The sequence below is a fragment of the Agelaius phoeniceus genome, chromosome Z (assembly GCF_051311805.1).
Source record: "Agelaius phoeniceus isolate bAgePho1 chromosome Z, bAgePho1.hap1, whole genome shotgun sequence".
Classification (NCBI taxonomy): Eukaryota; Metazoa; Chordata; class Aves; order Passeriformes; family Icteridae; genus Agelaius; species Agelaius phoeniceus.
The window spans coordinates 70,904,422-70,924,350 of record NC_135303.1 but is presented as its reverse complement, the minus strand read 5'-3'; the positions used below and the strand labels follow the sequence as shown (position 1 = coordinate 70,924,350).

The 19,929-nt window shown below is 36.2% G+C and overlaps 1 protein-coding gene across 5 annotated transcripts in view; it reads left to right on the top strand.

The window, feature by feature from the left end:
* The window catches only part of AP3B1 (adaptor related protein complex 3 subunit beta 1), a 152,124-nt gene that overhangs the window by 15,905 nt on the left and 116,290 nt on the right, over window positions 1-19,929 (top strand). For all 5 annotated transcript variants that reach the window (XR_013179791.1, XM_054652874.2, XM_077171253.1 and 2 more), the window contains exons 3-6: window positions 3,523-3,597; window positions 8,777-8,872; window positions 11,080-11,240; window positions 14,593-14,659. Coding sequence is in view for 4 of the 5 variants with exons in the window: in XM_054652874.2 (XP_054508849.2) it covers window positions 3,523-3,597; window positions 8,777-8,872; window positions 11,080-11,240; window positions 14,593-14,659 (399 nt within the window). In the remaining variant the exon portion in view is untranslated. The remainder of the gene's footprint in view (window positions 1-3,522; window positions 3,598-8,776; window positions 8,873-11,079; window positions 11,241-14,592; window positions 14,660-19,929) is intronic.

Here is a 19,929-nt window from a genome sequence, read left to right as displayed (position 1 = left end):
TGCACTTTTTGTGGTTGCTTCCTCCATTAAGATAGTTTGTGAACTTTCTCCTAGGGAGATGGAGATTAATTACAAATAGAATAAAATCTGTCTTCCAGAGAGTGACTTAAAACAACATTGTTTCAAGCATAGGAGTAGTCCAGTTTTGATCCTCTCACTTCTCCCTTTATGCATGAAGGTACCTAAGTATACTTTGAGATAAAATACAACTTTCATGATCAATGACCTTTTTTTTTAATCAGTATGTTATTTTGTATGTTTCTTCTTCTTATATGCATGCAATAAAATAATTTCAGTCTTTGGAAGAATATAAGCAACACAGCTGGTTTAGAAATAAATTTTTGTATGTACATATTCTACTATATGCATGAAAACATAAAGCTGATATTTCTTTTAAAACATTCACTGATCTTAAAACAACGATTGCTAGATCTTGAAACCTGTTTGAATTTCTGGGGAAAAACCAGTGAAATTTCACTCCTGAAGAGATCAGAGCATAAGTTTCTGAAACTGTCACATGCCTGAGTTCCCTCAGAGTATCACCCATGTCTGTGTGTCTCTCATGTGGAAAAAAAAAAGTACATCTTGACATTACACAGCTCTTGCACTACAATGAATGTTTTTATGCAAGAACTCCAGGTGTATAAGACAACACAAATGGCGAATGTCTAGGCACAGCCACAAAAATGATTTGATAGACATTAGTCTTGGAAGGCACCTTTATGTTCTTTCAGGTTAATGATCCATAAGCTAAGGAGGGTCTACACGAGTTGCTATGCCATAATGAATCAAAATACACTCTTTTAAAAGGCCCTAAATACATATTTATATGGTACACTGGAGCTATTATGGTAGATCAATTAAATAATCCCAGTAAAGCATAGAGTCATACCATTACAGTGTATCAGGGAGGTCTGAGGATCATCCCTGTTTTTGAGTATTCTAACTTCTGTTTCACCAAGATAAGATGATAATTTTTCATTCTTTGTTACTTCTCTGCAGTGCATCTTGTTGCTAAATTCTACCTTGTCATTCTGAATTTGGCATTTATTGTGGAGACCCCCCAGTCCTGAAAGTAGTAAATCTATTTTAGATTCTTAATTAAAAACCCCTTGGAACTCATTTAATGTGCTTGCTTTTTCACAGTGCTTGTGTCACTTCCTGTGTTTTAATACAGGTGCAATGAACAGTTTAAGATGTTAAATGGGTTAGATCAAAATGTCATGCTGGACAGCTGCTCTTACTCCTTTTTGGAAAGACTGAGTAATAGCTTGAGCTACAGCTGCCTTCTTTCTGGCATCCTCCTTCTAAGCTTCTCAGAATATGCAGTTTACTAGGTATTTCCTGGCTTTGTCTGTTCTTGCTTTTGTTGCATGAGATCCTAACTCTTTATGCTTTTAATGTGTTTTATCAATGAAATACACAAACAGATCTGTGAGCTGAGAATATGAAGTTTAATCAGCTGTATAATGTGGTGTAATGGTTGGAATGTAATGGTCATGGACAGGAGTAACTGCAGCTGCAAAACTCCTGTTTCTTTGTTGGATCCCTGGGTATTTTTTGTTGCTTATGTATGTTGGAACCCCAGTGGACATTGGTGATAAGAGGTGTTCCTCAGGGGTCTGTACTGGGACCTATACTATTTGATATCCTCATTAATGACATAGATGATGGGATTGAGTGCACTTTCACCAAATCTGCAGGCCACACAAAACTGAATGGTGCAGTTGACATGCATGAGGGACAGGATGCCATCCAGAGGCATCTGGACAAACTTGCAGTGTGGACCCATGGCAGTCTCATGGGGTTCAACAAGGCCAAGTACAAGGTCTGGCCCTTGGGTCAGGGTAACCCCCAGTATCAGCAGAGTTTGGTGGATGAAGGGATCAAGAGCAGCTCTGACAAGAAGGACTTGGGCGTGTGGTGGATGAAATGGTGGCTGTGAGCTGACAGTGTTCACTGATAGCCCAGAAAGTGTTGCCAGCAGGTTGAGGAAGATGATTACGCTGTTCTACTCCACTCTTGTAACAGAGTCCCAACCTGAAGAACCGCATATAGTTCTGCAGTCCTCAGGACAGGAAAAACAGACATGTTAGAGTGGGTCCAGAGCAGGCCACAAAAAGGATCTGAGGGCTGGAGCACCTCTCCTGTGTGGGCAAGCTGAGACAGTTAGGGTTATTCAGCCTGGAGAAGAGAAGACTCTGGGGAGATGTTACTGCACCTTGCAGTACATAAAGGGGTCTGTGAGAAAGCTGGAGAGGGACTTGCTGGTAGGCCCTGTGATGGCTGGATGAGGCTGGATGGTTTTAAACTGATAGACAGTTGATTTAGATTAGATTAGGAAGAAGATTTTACAATGATGGTGGTGAAACACAGGGACAGGTTGCCCAGAGAGATGGTGAATATCCCATCCTTGTAAACATTCAGTGAGGGGCAGCCTGATCTGTGAATATCTTCAAGATGTTTCTGCTTGCTGCAGGACTAGATGACTTTTAAAGGACCATTCTATGATTTCTTAATGAGATTTTGTGGGTTTTGATTAATGTGATGTTTGGCTGGCTGAATCTTGACCTTGAGCAAGACGCACAAATTCTTAGAGATGGGAGTGCTCTGGGTCTGTATCAGCAGCACTGAACCTGATGTAACTTGATGTAACATCATCCTGAAATTCCAGTATTTGCAGTTTAGACATAAAGCACTGCCAGACATCCTACTGGAATTATATCTCAGCAGAAAATTGTGCAGCTATAGTGTATATGAAAGTATTTTATTCCTTCTTATGTACCCGATTTCCTACAAATAAATCTTAAGCTGTTTGAACAAGACCTGAAGCTAAGCCGGGGTTTTGATGTTTATGGTCTTTATTGTGACAGTTTTATTGTTTTTGACATGCCTTGTTCATGATCAAACATGAAAAACTTTGTTTAAAAAAAAAAAATTGGTGGGTTGATTGATCTTGCTTTTACTGTGTGGCTTTTGTATTTTTTTTTTGTTCTGTATAAACACTTTATGGTCTTCTGTGTTTAGCTTGCTTTGGGAAATAACTTTATTTTGTTTTTAAAGTGTGATGTTTATTTTTATTTTTCTCCTTGATTCTGTTGCCAGCCACAGATGTTCCAGGCAAAAGGATCAGGACTTAAGCTTGTATAACTTCTTGGATTCTGTTGGGTTGGCCTTTTTTATCCCCCTCCACCACCCAAAAGGTCATTCTGCAGGGCTTTTTGGGTTAGAAAGGTCTTTGGTTTTAGTGATTTTGAAAGCATTAAAAATGATTTGCTGCCTTATATGTTAAAGTCCAGTTCAAGTCCACTCCAGCAAACTCAGAACCAGACAACACCCAAGAGTTTTTATTTTATGGATTGTATCCATTAAGGTCTAGTAATTAACAAAAACCCGCATCTTTATCCTCAATTTCATAGAAATGAGATTTGAAATAAAGATCTGTAATAAAGCAACAAAACCCAAACCACATTCTAATAATTTATATTGTTACATTACTCAGATTTGTCTCTTTTTTTTCAGATGATTGCAAAGGGAAAAAATGCTTCTGAGCTGTTTCCTGCTGTTGTGAAGAATGTTGCCAGTAAAAATATTGAGGTATTCCTCAGACTTGTTAAACATACTGTTGTGGAAAATCTGTTTGTGAAAATTTTGTCTAATTGTATTAGACTTCAACATAATGCATAAAATCTCTAGTATCATTAATGGAACTGCTTAGGAGTTAATTTCAATAATGACATTATGGTAATAATTTTATGCATAAAGGGAACCTGTTGGGTGATTTGGAGGAAGAAATAGTAGCTCTTTACATTTAAAAGAAAAATTACTTAATTTTAGAAAGTTTATGAGGTATGATGTAATTGAAGAAAGTTATTGTAGTTCAGTATTTGAAGTGTGGTGCTTTTTGCAAAGTTTGGGTTTGTGCTACATTGTATTTTTAAACATCTGTTGCAGATCAAAGCTGAAAGGTAATGTCGGGGTAAAAAAAAAAGTGTGTTCTTGCATCTGTATTGGGTGTTATTAGACACAAAGTAGCTTGCTTCTGTATCTTTTTTTTTGTTGTTGTTTCTTTTAAGAAAGCAAAGGGCAAAAGTCCATCCTGGACTTGTGAAAATTCAGATTTACAGAATGCTAAAAATTTGAGGTTCTGTTAAAGGATGATGTGTTTAAATCCACAGGGTTACTCTTGTATAACCACAGGGTGTATGTAGAAAATGTAACTCTGATGCTCACTAGCATTACTGCGCATACTCTGATGGCTTCCCTGCAGAAGTGTCACAGTTATAGTCGACTTTACAAATAAGATTTTGATAAAAATAGCATCTGTAAATTTGTAGTTTGAGACCTCATGGTGCCTAACAAGCATCAGTTTGATGAAAGTAGAGTGAACATGCAAGGACTTTAGTTACTTCCTACTGCTCAGGACTGTAATTTTTAAAAAACGTGGGCAACAGTTGTTTGAAGTATTGGGCTTTAAGGAGAGAAATAATTTGAATGCATGCTTCAATTTTTCTGTCCTCTTCTGAAAATGTGTACTTCAGACTTTATTATTTATTATTATATTTTTATTATTAGTAGGAACAAAAAATATTTTTTTCCCTGGCTTATGGCACTAAAGATTATATTTCCAATAGTAATGGCCTCAGCAAACTCTTTTCTCACTCTAACATGCTGTGATATAATGGATGAAACATCAGTTTTCTTCCTTATTTACATGGATGGATAGTAATAGTCAACTTTGAGTTTAATTTTAGCTTTGAAGAAATTATTCTTTTTTAGTTACTACTTTGAAATCTTCGGGATTTTTTGTTCTTTGAGAGAGTGGATGTATTTGGTCAAGGCCAAGTATTGAGCTCTGGTAAGCCAAGGAGGAGGAAATGTGCAAAGATGCTAATTTAGAGTCTTTCAGGAATTTACTGTATTAAAATAATTTTAGAAGTTGTAATTGTACTTTTAGTGACAGGCAGTAAAAAGATGTGGGTAAGAAATCAGACTAGTTAAATATTCTGTTAAAATGTAATTTATGTTTGTAAGTATGTTTATGAGTAGTCTTAAGTGAAATTTTTAACAGGGAGACCTTACACAAAGACAAGTGCCTTAAACAATATTATTTATCTGGAGTGCTTTTAACTGTTAGATCTGGAGCCTCTAGTCTGATAGAAGCAAGACTCTCCTAGTTCAAGGCTTTTAACCCGACCAGTAGTGAAGCTGAGACTGTATTCCTGGTAGGTGTGCACATACATGTAAATATTGTATCTGTACATATACAGAACAAATATGCATGTAGAGAGGCACTCATGTAAATTATCACGGGATATTCAGGTGAACACAAACAGTGTCAGCAGCTTGGCAGTTCAAGATGGTCTGCTAGTGGGAATGTGTGTATATGTGCAGTGTTCATCCTCATGGAGTCTGCCCAGTGTCTGGCCCATGGATCTCAGTCGCCCCTGATGATGGCACCTGGGCATATGAGCCCCTAAGGCTGTAGCCCTTTCTGGTTTGCTGGTACAAATGTCTTTACACACAGAAATCCCTCTAAACCAGGACTCTCCTGCTCCCTTATGGACTTGCCCTTGGACACACAGGTGTGTGCACCTCTGTGCACATACAGGTGGATCTGGCCAGAACTTTCTTGCTCCTCTACTATCTAAACTCCTGTGGTTGTGCCCTTGAAGAGATGCACAAAAAATCATGGTTCTTGCCCCTAGAGACCCAAAGCCCATGGGCTTTCCTTGCATCTGGATGAGACTTCACTGGTCTGTGGCATAGCCAGCCCCTCCTGTGGTCTTGCCCATATATGTTCACACCGACACCTACTTCCTTCCCAGACTACTTCACCCACTTGTTAGCTGGTGCAGCTTGATGCACCACAGACAAATTGGCTTGTGCTTGGTTTCACATATTCTGGTCTCTTCAGTTACACACATGCTCATGGGGCCATCTAGCTTGTGGTCCCAGACTAGGTGCTGGCAGCCAGACCCTGACTTTTTCCAGATGCTGGCCACCTTGGACTTAGAGATCCCTATTGCTTGATCTAACATTGCAGATGCTGGAGTCATACTTTAATCCCCTCACTCTCATCTCTCTAGTTGCTGGTGCCCATGGACATAGCAGCCCTCCAGCCTGTGGCCTGCCTGTAGTTGTAGGCACATGAATGCATCTTCACACCAAATAAAGAAAACAGTTCAAAATGAAATTTAATGAGGCAATGCAACAGATTGTGCTATTCACATGCAGAGAACAGAAGGATAGATGTACCAATTATCAAACTGCTCAGCCCTCTTATCCCTGACTTATTACTTTCCAGATCATGTAGATTTCCCTTGCTTCTCCTTCACTTTAGTTCTTCCCCAGAACATCCCATGTCATGTCTAAAATACTTTTCATCTGTTTCCCATTTCTTACATGTAAACACCTTCAGCCTGAAAGGTGCTCTAGTCTTTGTTGACTTTTGGTGGTATTAACACCTGGGCATAAGAGCTGCAGCCCTCCTGAGGTTTTTCTGAGAGGAGTGTGACAGGGTATCCTTTCTCTGAGTCCTGAATTTGTTTTCCCTCCTATTATTTTGTTTCTTTATGCATCTCTGAGCTGATGGTTCCTGTCATGGGCTTGGGTGAAACTAGAGCAGGATGTTGTGTGCACTCATCCCTCCATCCCCCTTGTGGGAGGGATGCTTTGTGGGTGAAGATGAGGTCTTATCACATAACCAAACATTATTAGTAGAAGCTTTTCACTGTTTATATTTTATGGACCTTTTCTCCTATTTTAAAACAAATAGACAATTATGTGATCTCACATGTCATCATCTGTGCTGTAGTTAAACTTCCCTACTTACTCATTTTTCCACCACTTAATACTAACATATTTGTGCAGGAAGAGACTGTTAAACTGAACAGAGATCAGGACAATTAGTAAAGCCATCTGACAAATTTCTCTATCAATTTGAGTTAAATGACAAGTTTAGGTTGTAGTTTAGATGTACTTGCAGCCATCTAGTTAGACCTTTTCTGTCTCAGAAGCTTTATCATGGTCCGTTACATAGGATGTTTTATGAGAAATTACTAGATTAAGTCAGATCCTTAGTGCATTGATCCTGTTTCCTGAAAATGTTTTGCTAACTTTTTCCCTGTTCCGAAGAATTCTTAACCAAATCTGTTTGTACAAGTTGCAGCAATGCAGTAGCATAAAATACATTGATTTATCTGAGTAACCCTGAGAGTAGCTCAGTTGGCTAGGGCATGGTGCAAAAAACACCAAAGTTGTGAGTTCCATCCCTGTATAGGCCATTTGTTGAAGAGTTGGACTGAATGATCCTTGTGGTCCCCTCCAACTCAGAGCATTCTGCAATTCTGTGACTTGTATCCATGCCATTTTCCAGAATTTTCTGCCCAGAAATGGCTGCTATATTTTTTAAAAATCAGGGCTCAGTGCTCTGATGCAGGAAAATGGAGATGAAGAGGTGGTATAATATGTTGATTTATTTGAAGAGATGCAAAGGGCACCTTATTGTTTATAGAAGTGCCTTATGATTTTTTTGTTGTAAGTGCATGCTGACCTCAGCTTGATTATGTGCACTAAGTCATGGTTGGTAAGGATACAAAAAGTGACCTAATAAACAATTGGTGGTATAGAAAAAAAATTAAGTCTTCATCAATAATTCATGGATTTTGATGTGCTTATATTGATAAATTAATTAAACAAATCTGCCTGTGTTCCTCAAGCCTAATGTGCCCCTGTTATGATTAAGGTTTATAGAACAGAGCATTTTAACATTGAATGAAGGTAAATGGTAAAAGAATAGTGTAGTCACGGAGCTCTGAGTGCTTCCATTTCTAGTCACAGAGTGGTTTCAAGGAAAGGAGGCTTTCTTTGCACACCTGCAGGCATTCAGTGCACAGGCCTCTTGTGGTCAATGTTGATTGCTACTTCTCTAACTGAACAAAAATAATTTAGCGTGGTGTAACCTTCTGTGATTTAATATTATGGGTTTTTGCCAGAATTGGCACAAAGATAGATCTTGTGATAGTGACAGTAATTATTAGCACAGCTGTAGTTGAGGGTCTTTCAGAATTTTCCATTATAAACCCCAACAGTCAGTTTACTACTCAAATGTAAGAAAATGTTTTCACTGCTTCGTGGGTATGAGGGGTAAAGTGAACTAAATTGAATCCCCTCCTCCCCAAAATGATACTGAGGTTTTCTTAATCTTTGGACATTGCATCCTTTGTAGTATGCTTTGCTTATATTGCATCCTTTGAATGCTTGTAGTCATGCAGAGGTGAGTCTAACATCCTTTGTTTTTATCCAAGATAAATGCTCTTTTAATCAGATTTGAAAGGGGTAAGTTACCACAGTTCAACTTTAAGTTATATTCACTTTCAAATGTGTTAAAGTAATTTATTTTGAGTTTCAGGGTAAAATAAAATGGTCTTGTTGAAATTCTTGGCTATTTCACTTTAAACTATTTTCTATAAGAAAAAACCAAGTGTGCTCAAGTGATCAGTTTCCCCATGTCAGCATCTTAGTTTATTATAGTCTTAATTTACTAGTTAATAATATAAAGCAGAACTCTGTGTTACTAGTCTTCATCTGACTGTTTCATTAATAAGATAGCATTGCAGCACCTCAGGCGTTTCATAAGACTTTGGGAGAAGCCCTGGGATCTATTATCTTTTTCTTAGAAGAAAATGTTGGTAAAAATGTGAAATCTAGAACCTAGTTTTATAGAATTGTAAAACTTTCTCATAGTGAAATTCACTGTGTTTTTTCTTTTCAGATAAAAAAGCTTGTGTATGTTTATCTGATGCGCTACGCAGAGGAGCAGCAAGATCTAGCATTATTGTCCATCAGTACTTTCCAGCGTGCTTTGAAAGTGAGTGACTACTAAATAATATTTTCTGGAGAATTCTGAGCTGGTAGCACAAAAAAATATATCTGTGTGAGTGTAGTATGGTAAATTAAAGCATGTAAATATCTATATCTGCTAAAGTAGTTTTAAGTTACGTGATCGATGTATTTTTTTTCTGCTATCTCAAACCTTGTCAAGCAGCTAAGTAAGCCTGAAAGACGTAAAATTGCTTCACTAAAGAAAAACAGCAGAATGGTGCTTTCAAATCCACATGCCAAACAATTTCTGGAACGACTTTTCTCATTCCAATGTAACTTGTATGTATGGAAAAAAGACCCCATTATTACCATGAACCACCTATGTTCCTTTTAGTTTATGTAAAAAAATGAGCTTTGTGTACAACAGAGAACTGAAACATAAGGAAGACAGTAGTACCTAAATTAAAATTTTCAGTGTCTTGCACATAGTACTTTTTCATTAAAAACACTGAAAAAATAGCTTTTTGTACTCTTGTTTCAAATGAGATAACAATGAGAAATGGGACTAGACAGCAAAGTTTAGGATTGCCTTTGAAGTGTGACTGTGGAGAGAAGAAAGATTTATTAAGTTTCTGTTCTGAAATTTGGCCAGTTTTTAAAATAAGAGAAGATTGGGTTTTTTGTGTACTCTTCTTGTATTCTAGGCTCATTTCAGTTATGTTACTTAACCCACACCTTGCATCTTGTTGGAGAATGTTGCAATCAGAGCACCAGTTGTGCAGCTGTAGGAGGATCCCACATTGACTAGAGAGTTTTCTGTCCCCTTCCCTTGAACTTTCATCTCAATGCCATATGTACTGCCTTCACTATCTCTGACTGCCACAAAAAGCTAGAATTCAAATGACTTTGTATCCAGTGTTTTTTGTGATATATGTATACAGTGAACACTCCTCATGGCATAACTCTTTTAAAAGCTGTGAGTAATGAGTGCAGAGGGAGGAGTGATAATGTTGTGGCTGAGTAGCAAAAAAAGAACTGGTGCTGTGACAAGGGGGTAGACACCAAATAGTGGAGATTGTCAGCAACTAAAGAAATTACTACGCCTGCTATGAAAGATAGGTCTCTGTTCATGTTTTGTAATGTTTTGTTTCTCATTTTATAATGATTATAATTTGGCTTTATGTGTGGAGATTTTCTTTTACCTCCCTCTGTTGAAGGAACTTTTTATTTTAAACTAAAGTGGCTGCAGATGAGCTATGCAGACTCTAGCAGGAACAAGATATTTTTCCAAAAACAGTCAAATAAAGAGCTTTTACCATCCAGATACTTAGTACTTAGAAGCTTCTAAAATGTAAGGATTTTGAGATCTTAGATTAATTGATAATTAGGTAATACAAGTCTGAAAATAAGTGTTGCCAGCTCTCAGTCCTTGGGAGAAATGTTCTTTGGGAGTTTATCTTATTGCAAGACACTCTAAAGTATAGTGAATTACTGATACTGCAATTTCACTTTGCTAGATTTCAGGGGATTTAGTACTTGATTAAGCAACATTTTTCCCTTGTGTTCCAAACCCCATGATTAATGGATACGTTTACATAATAGTTCGTCCAAATACAGATGTGTTGGATCTCCAGGCTAACCATAGTGTTGTAAAATTGACCAAGAACTGAGGCAGAAGAAGAGAGGATAAGAAATAGAAAGAAGTCTCAAAACATTTAGCCGAATATTTTGACATGTTCTTTGAAATTATTTTTGTTACTGGCTTCAGTTTACATCTTGCAATAAAGCATAGAATATTTTGTCAAGAACTTGAATGGAAATGTCACAACTGAGAACAACATTTTTATTTGACATTTTGTAAATATAGGTATTAAAATTGAGTTAGTGTTTCTCTCAGAATATCTGAATTCCACTTGGATTGCAGCAAATGTATAAGATTATTAAATAAAATATTAATATTTTATCCACAATTAACATATTTTTTCTGGAAAATTGCATGATGTTAATGTTTTCCTTTATAAAATTTTAATATTTTCATAATGTTTAATGTTCTCTTTCTTTATTTGTTTTACTTTTTTTTTTGTTTTGGAATTGTGTGAAGAAATTATTATAGCATGGCCTTCACTTGCAAGTCTGACTTAGATTTACATGTTTTAATGTGTCATCACTAATTAGTGTAAGCACAGCAGTGTATTTAATGACTTGTTTCTGCACTATCTTATTTTATTTCACCCCTTCACTCCTGTTTTTTAGGATCCTAATCAGTTAATCCGTGCAAGTGCTTTAAGAGTTTTATCCAGTATACGTGTCCCAATTATTGTTCCTATTATGATGCTTGCTATTAAGGAAGCCTCTTCTGATTTATCTCCTTATGTGAGAAAAAATGCAGCCCATGCAATCCAAAAACTGTACAGGTAAGTGATTCTGGCAATTACTGAAAAACAATTTGCAATAGTTGTGGGCTACGTTTATAAAGACTACTGAATTGAATTGAATTTAGCATGTCTCAGATCTATTTCTTTAAAAGGGTGGGGTGGGTGTAGACATTCTTCACTCAGCAGGTTTGGTTGTGATTCAGGCAGTTCTCTTGATTGCTAGACTTAGTTTTTTAATTGCTAATAATAATTGCTAGACTAGTTTTTTAAGATACTAGTTATTTTCATCTGTGTAACAACTGTTTTGATGGGTATTCTCAGAATCTATGTTTCAAGTAGGTATCTTTCATCCTTGGGCATTTGCCTGAAAGTAATTTGCGGCACATGTGACAAAAGAATGCTAACTTCTAGAAATTTTATCTGTGCAAGTCAAAATCTTTCAGATCTTCTTACTTCAGAAATTCTTGCTTTGTAAGAGTTCTTATAAAGATGTGGGTACTGGTTTGCAGAGGTGGAGTCAACAGAACCTGTACCTTTACAAAACATTTTCAGGCATTTATTCTACTACTTCACTTTTATTTCACCAATTCCAAAAAGTGGAGGTTAAGAGATGTTAGAGGTTCTGAATCAGGTAAAAAACACAGTAACAGAATCTGGAGAAACTGGCCTATGTCCTTCTATTTTCCATGTATTCCTAGTGGTAGTGAAATGGGCATGGAGCTTACATGACAAAGGAAAACTAGTGAAACTGATGTTCTGTTTCCTTAATGGTTCAGACGGCCTCAGAGGGTGCATCCTTCAAAAGCTGTCTTCATGCAAGCATCCTAAGTATCATGATGCAAGATTTTGAGCTGCTGTAGCTGGAAATTCCTCCTTACCTGGACTAGAGTAAGCTTCATGATTACTTCTGAGTGGAGCTGGAGTTAAAAATTGTGTCCTTAGTAGTAGGATTTGAGAGCTGTTTATAAAAAGCATGTGAACTTTTATTTTCACATTTTCAAAACTTACTAGTACAAATGCTGTATCTCATAGTGCTAGTTAACCGTGGAACCAAGGGAGAGAATATAATTTTCTTGGTCACTGGAGGAAGCAACAGTATTGGAAACTGGTGAAGAGGTTATCAAATTAACCTGCCCACAGGCAGACTCGGTTGGCTTGGCAGAAAGTAAGAATTAGGTAGTAGTTAACAAGCTGTCTTTGTATACTTTGTTTAAAAAAGTTAATGACTGATAGCTAGATAATTCAGCAATACTGAATCATTGCATTACTGATCATACATTGGTGGCAAGGCTAACTATTGGCCTACTGCAACAAGTAAGTCATTTCAGAATACTTATTTTTAAGTTGGTCAGAATCAGAATCTAGAGGAAATTTTTGGATTTTTTAAGTAAAACTCAACAGTTAATACACTCTCCTACATCTAGCTACTCCATCTTCTGCAGCCATTTGAATAAGAAGTAGTAACTGTTTATTCTAATATGTTTGTATGCTCCATTTGCTTTTTGGTTTTCCCAGATTCTCTGCCTGTTTGATAGTTCTGTATTTCAGTTAGTACTCTAGTCAGGGCTCTGGATGCAAGTTCGATACTCCAGTCTTCCCTGTGTTTAGTGTCATGGTGTTTGGATGGATATCTGCCCTAGAAGAGCTGTTTATTAGCAGTTCAGTTAATCCTAGCTGCAGGAAGTTTACATATCAAACAGAAAAGATTTCAGACATAGTCTGAACAGCAATGTTTGTGTCCAATATAGTCAACATTGCGAGGTATGTTGAAGTAATTTCATCACTACAGATGTCAGACCTTTTGCTTACTTTATTTAAGAGTGCATTTTAAAGATACTAGTAGTTTCTGTCTATCAGCTGAAAACTGTACTGTGTTTGCAGTGAGGTTTGGAGAAGGACTGCTTCCCATCACTAGTATTAGTAGGTTCCATACTAGTACTAGATGACATAATGGGAGGAAATCACAGATCTCTTTGGCCTCTTCTTTTATTTTCTCTTTGAAAATGGTCCCTTCCTTGTCTTAAATATCAGGACAGTGAAGGGGGAGGAATGTGAATTCATTCATTCACGCCTTTCTGAAGACTTTCTTGATCACATAAATAAATGGTTTTGCTGAAGTTTTCTAGCTTTAAGTATTCCTTTCTCTCTAAATTTTCTGCCAGTTTTTAAAAATTTGAAATATAACCTTTTTGAGAGACTTTTAGCTTTTCCTTTAAAGGTTTTGGTCCTTGACAGAAGATCCAGTAAAACTCCTTTTACAAAAATAGAAGTTGCAGTCAAAAGTGATCATGAAAATACTTAGAGAACAAAGTACTGTTGTGTTGCTTATGATGATGGTGGCTTCTTACAAATTTTTGTTACTCATTTTGCATGGTCTGATGTTGCTAGGTCTTAAAATCTTAGTGAAGTAGTACTCAGCCAGATAATGACTTTGTGAATCTGTACCTGGAATAATATACTGTGCATTAGGGCAATCGATCACTCAGCATTAAAACTGAAGTATGCAATAATGACCAAATACTCCCTCACTTATCTATAATTGTATCCATGTTGAAATGACTTTTCAAAGGCACAGAACTACACATCTCTAAGGGTCTTTGTATTCATTTTCTATTTTCTTTTGACTTGGCTTTAAATTCTTCTGTGCTGTATAGATCCATGAAGGGGAAGCAGCTGGAATGAAAAGTTTGTCCTTACTTGCCTAAGAAGCAAGTTTGACAATAGTGGATGTCTCTGGCAAATTTTTCTCTGCTCTTGTGATGTGAAAAGGTTGTTGCTTGCAAGTTTTGCTTTTCCTCTGCTTTTGCTATTTTGGACTTCAAGCAGTCTGTTGTCCATTAGCTTGCACACCAGCTTTGTATAGGTACACTTGAATACCACATCCACATTTCTGAGTTCCAATACTTCTGACTAAAACTAGAGGTTAACTTAAAAGTGGTTGAAGTGTCTTATTCAAAGCTTTATGTTGATAATTAGATAATAAAAGTATGAATCTTTGTCCTGATGTTCATTCACCTCTGAATTATATTCATGCTGAAATTAATTTCTGCAAGAGCAGTGAGAACCTTGTCATGTAGCATCTGAAGTTCAGTCAAGTTCTCTGTGATGTTGGTTAGCCTGTCTTAATGGTTTTTTATGAGTTTAAGTTTCTTATAGAATATACATAAAGGGTCTAAGATAAAATTATATTTTTAATTTAATTTTGTCCTCCTAACTTACTTTCAGTCAAGTTCTTTTACAGTGTGTTCTTTGGAATACTTGATTTTTTCTGGAAGTGGTTTCTTCAAAGTTCTTTGTTGCTAGTTTGTGTCTAAAGGTCAAAAATCAAACCTGCTTTAATTTTGGATATGTCTGACCAAATTAGTTAAAATAATTTTATTTTTTTTCCTAGTCTTGATCCAGAGCAAAAGGAAATGTTGATTGAAGTGATAGAAAAGCTTTTGAAGGATAGAAGTACGGTAAGAAACAGATTTGTGACTTATGCCTATATTTTTATAGAGTTTACTCCTGAGACTGTCATTCAGCAGTAAGTAATACACTTTCCTAACCCTTGCCAATGTGGCTTTATATGTTTTTAGACATAAGAATCATTGTGTATTTATGCATTTATAGTATGAATGTAATAGTGACTATCCTTTAATAAGATGTAGTTTTACTTGCATCATGAGGCCGTTAATTAATGTTTTTGTTAGCATGTGTTTTATGTATGCTTCTTTAAACTTTATTTTGAAAATCAAAGTTATATAATAATATGAATCAGTGTGCGAGTGTTTATAAATTTTCATATGCACTTTTTCATTGGGAAATTAGTTTGATAATTTCAGTTAGTTTGTAGTAGTGTAGGAATAAATTACTTGTGTATGGTGCACAGTGTGCCTATTGACGTCCATCTATCTTGCAGTGTGTATGGTTCTTAAAAAATTATATTTGCTGTGCAGTTTGTTCTTGCCAGTATCTCTATTTCCACTCTGGTAAATAAGAGATGTTCTGGCATAATTTCTGTAAATTTAACACTCCTGTTATATTTAACCTGCCCTATATAGCTACAGGTTTTCCATATGTACTCCTGAATGTCTCACAATCTTTAGTTCATTTTGTTTTGCAGATAAGTTTCCCACTTGTGAACTAGAAAGATAATTGACCAAAGAATCAATGTTAGATTTCAAAGAGAAACCGGATTTGTGAATTAAAACATTCTCATGTTCTTCTTGTTCAGATCACTAATTAATTGTACGTAATCCTTTTTGACTATGTGAAAATTTTACTAGGTACCAGGTAGTGTATTCCTCCATCTGCTATTTTCCAAGTGTTTTTGTAACACAACTGTATCCTCCAGGATACAGTATCCAGGACTGTCAAGGTGTTCAAAGCATAAAAGGTTCTGTTGGCTAAAAGACATCCTGTAACTGCCACCGAAGGGTTTCTGAAAGAGGTGTGTTAGAGCTTAGTGGTTCAGCAGACGGTAAATCGGTTAGGTCTCCTGACTGCATCTGTGCTTGATTTGACAGAGGCCTTGAGCTTGTGTGAAGCTACACCTGCAGTGGTTCTTCATGTATTTTATTTCATGGTTCGTGCTCATGGTATACATGCAGTCTGTGAATGTGGGATTAGGTGGTTAGTACCAGTGGAGGAATAAAGGGCTAAAAAATACCCCCAAAAAAGTAAAATCCCTGAGTTTGTACTCCTGGGCCTTATAGCATATGGTAAATGGTTATCCCATGCCTAGTCATTTACACATTTACTTTAACAAAAAAAAGTATAGAGTAGATTTGGATCTTTTGTCTCCTTGGAATTTGGAATTACTTAAGGGGAGATAATGGGCTCATTGCCTATTGGGCGCATACACTGTGTATTGGACACCATACTTACAAACATACCAGCTGAAGCAGTAGCTGAAAATGATAGACTGGACTTAGGTCTGCTGGGTTGGTTTGGAGACATACTTGGTTAACTGCAACAACTTTTTACTCCCTTTGATCCCTCTATGTCTATTCGCTAGTGAGACCTGATTCCAGTCTGAGCTGACATATCAGCTTCTGAAGTCTTACTATTTTGAGAACTAATATGAAGACTAATTATTTCAGAAAGAAAACATACAGATCTCTCTTTAAGGCTCACTACATCTAATTGTGCTCTTTCACCCCAGACTCCACAGCTTGTGGTGGTCAAAAATGGATCAGTCTCCATTTGATCTTTCATAGCCTTGTAAGGACTACTTTAGCATGGCAAAGCTTTATCTTAAGTAGTTATCTTTTGTCACTTATCACTGAATATTCCCAGAAAGCTTCCACATTTACTAACAGAACGTGCATAGTGCACAAGTGTTTTGTTAGCAGGTAACTCCAATCTGAATAAGCTTATTCTTTGCCCCTAATTGGAAAAGAGCAATTTGCTCACAGTGGGGAAATCAAGAGTGCCATTTGTTGCTTGATTCAGCCTTTAAAATTGGAGGAGATGCAGCTGCTTATAGGTGGTGGTCCTTAAGTACAGGTGTGGCCTTAGGCTGTCAACTTTATAGGTTTAATGAGGATGCATCCTGGGGAAATTTGTGTTAATTTGATTCATCTTTTTGAATTCTTTGAGGGAAGCTTTACTTCATACTTAGCCTAAAAGAAAAAGCTCCTTCAACATACTTTCTAAAAGTGTTTGTCTTTTTTTATGTATTTTACAGTCTTGCTGAAGAAAATTAGGTCCGTTTGCAGCCATTTGAATTCTTCAAATGGGACCAAACTGTAAAACAACAGCTTTTGGTCATAGACTTATGAAGTGCCTGCATTTGATTAGTGGAATGTCTCAGCTTTTTGCAGTTCCTTTTCCCTGTTTGACAGTCAAAGTGCCTGAAATCTGTAGGGTAATAATGTGTAACTGGAACCACAAATGTTTGACACTGACCTTTGGATTCCTTCTACTTAAATGCAGAGCTATTCCCTTACATTAATATTAGTTGCCACCTCTTGCTAACTCTAATCTAATGGCAGCAAATCAGTGTGTTCATTAAATAGTTTTTTACCTGAATGGGAGAGTCCTAGTGACTTAGTTGAATATCAATGGTTTTCCACTTTTGTTCACTTGAGGGAAATGTCAAGTTACTTTTTGCACTTCTATGTACTTAAGGGCTGATAATTCTCAGACAAGCCATAATATGTTAACCACTGTATCTGAAATAATCTACTGTTGATTGATTATTGGTTATTTTGATGATAATGTTTTAAATATTTTTTCTTTCAATCAGTTTGATTTTTTTAATCCATGTTTGGAGGGAGAATGTAATTAGTAATATTAACTAGGTATATAACAGTCTAATATTACTTGAGTGATATTTGACACTGTACTTTATTGAAAAGGAAACTTTTACTCAAACTCCGTTTATTTTCCGTAGCTATTTGACCTCAAGCAGGATTTTTGAAATTTACTGGCGTAATCTCTATGTTAGAGATAGAATAGCAAGTAAGTGTAGATGCCTCTAAATTTCTGTAAATCAGGAAGTTTTTTCAGAGAGAACTTGCTGTTGTATGTTTTTAATGCAGTTTTTGTTGCACAGAAAAGACACAATGTATTTCAATTAGCCAGAGTAATTTTACATTTGAAATAGCAAGACATTATCTGGAGGAGAATTTTACTATAGTAGAATTAAGTCATTTTTAGACAGTATGAGATGTAGGGTTTTTTTAGATCTCAATCAGCAGTAAATTTTAATATAAGCTGAGGTAAGCAAAACTTAAATTGAGATGAGATGTAACCTTAACCCAGCACTTCATTAAAATTTCTGGTGAGATAAATGAAAAATCACTCTACTCCTAGAGTGTCTTAACACAAAGATTCAATTAAAACGCAAGCTCTTGGTTAATCTAAAATGCAAAATTATCAAGTGCAAGCCATTGTTAACATACCCTCAAGGGTAGCTGATTAGGAATTAGAGTCTATCAACAAATCTGTGACTTTTTGCAAGTGTATTTAAATTTTAAACAGAAGTTTACAAGTATTTTTATTATTGAGGCTTATAAACTCCTAGTTACGTTTTTACCCTTCCTTTACAAGTAGCTAACATTTTGATAAGCAGGTACAAGAGCTTGAATACCTGCTCCTTTTGTTTTTCTAGTAATTCTAGGTAGCTGAGCAGCTGATGCAATTTTATGTAGAAGGAAAGATAAGACTATGCTTGTATTCTATGCTAAAATTATTTTCTCTGAAAGTAATATGGCTAGTCATATGTGAAAGTATAACTGGGTGTTTTAGAGCAAACTAGTTCCCTTTTCTTTTTAGTCTATTCTGTATTGCTTCACTCTAGTTCTCTTTTATCTATTCAGTGATTAACCTAGCTTTAACACATGGGGTTTAAGGCAAGATTTGTTGCAAAAGTTCCTTTTGGAAGAAAAAGATACTGTGAAGGACTGTAGTTACCAGCCTGTGTGTTTTACAATCCTAAGTAAACAACAATGAAAATCAAGTTCATGAATGATATCTGAGTTATAGCTGGTTAAAGAAAAATAAAATCCATATTGGCATTGAAAATGAATCATGCATCTTATCGAAAGCTGTAAAGCAAAAAGAACTTGTGACTTGCATTCCACAGTCTAAATTAAAGTATCCCAAGTATATTAAAAACTTCATCAATATAGGAAAGGCAGGATGTAGTTGGGATGTAGTTGTATGGATGATGGGTATATTAAAAATGCCCAAATATATTGCTGATCTGCCTCTGTAGCTTTGAGTAGATTTTATTTTGTATGGGTATATACCTCTTTTATAATGAATTTATTATTTTGTTCTGATGTTATAATTTTCTATTAATAATAAATAATAATTTTCTATTTGTCTTAACTCCATTTTGGGGGTGAAAAGACCTTCTGCAAATATGTGAGTATAGATGCAAATATGTGAGTATAGAGATTTCTTCTGCAGACTTCATGGCTACCAGATAAAGTGCAGATTCTTTCTCAGTGACATTCCTTTGATTAAAAAAATCATCCTAGGAATTGGTGATGGTTTGGTGATGAAGATGTTACTCTTACACTAAAGTAGTGTATTTGGGCATAATGGGGAAAGAAAGCTGGGTACTCTTCAACAGTAGTCTTCAGATGATAAAATAATATTTTAGTTTAGAACCCAAATGTGTGGGTAAGACAATGTTTTCTTAACTTATTGATTTTATGATGGTAAATGCTTCAATTTTGTGGAAAAATTACTGAGTTTGTGCAGATGTTTTGTTGTGATAGATCTATTATCCAGCTATTAGAAGATAAATGACTGATCTTTTCCTCTTTCCTTGCCTCCAGAAAATTGAAATAAGAAGGGGACTATCATTTGGGCTGTATGATTAGGGCAGGTGGGGTGGCCATTAATTTAAGAGAGAAGAATCGTGGCAGCATGGGCCAACTTGCACTGTATTATCAATCAAACCTCGATGCACTTCTTGTGATGACCCAGCACTCTCAGGTTTTCACAGCGTTAATTAGAATTCATGACAAAATAGATGCAAGGAAACGTTTTGTACCCTTCATAATTTTATAGAAAATTTATTGTTATTAGAGGAACCATTTGCTTAGTGTGATTTTTTTCATTACCAGCTTGTCAACTAGCATAGATAATCTGGAGAAAATATGAACTCCATAGATTGGGTGTCACTTTTGTTGATGGTTCATATAGTTTACCTTGGAGCACAGCTAATGGCTGAAGTTCATAGCAACAGCACAGAAAAATGTGGCATCTAGTGGAAGACAAATGAACC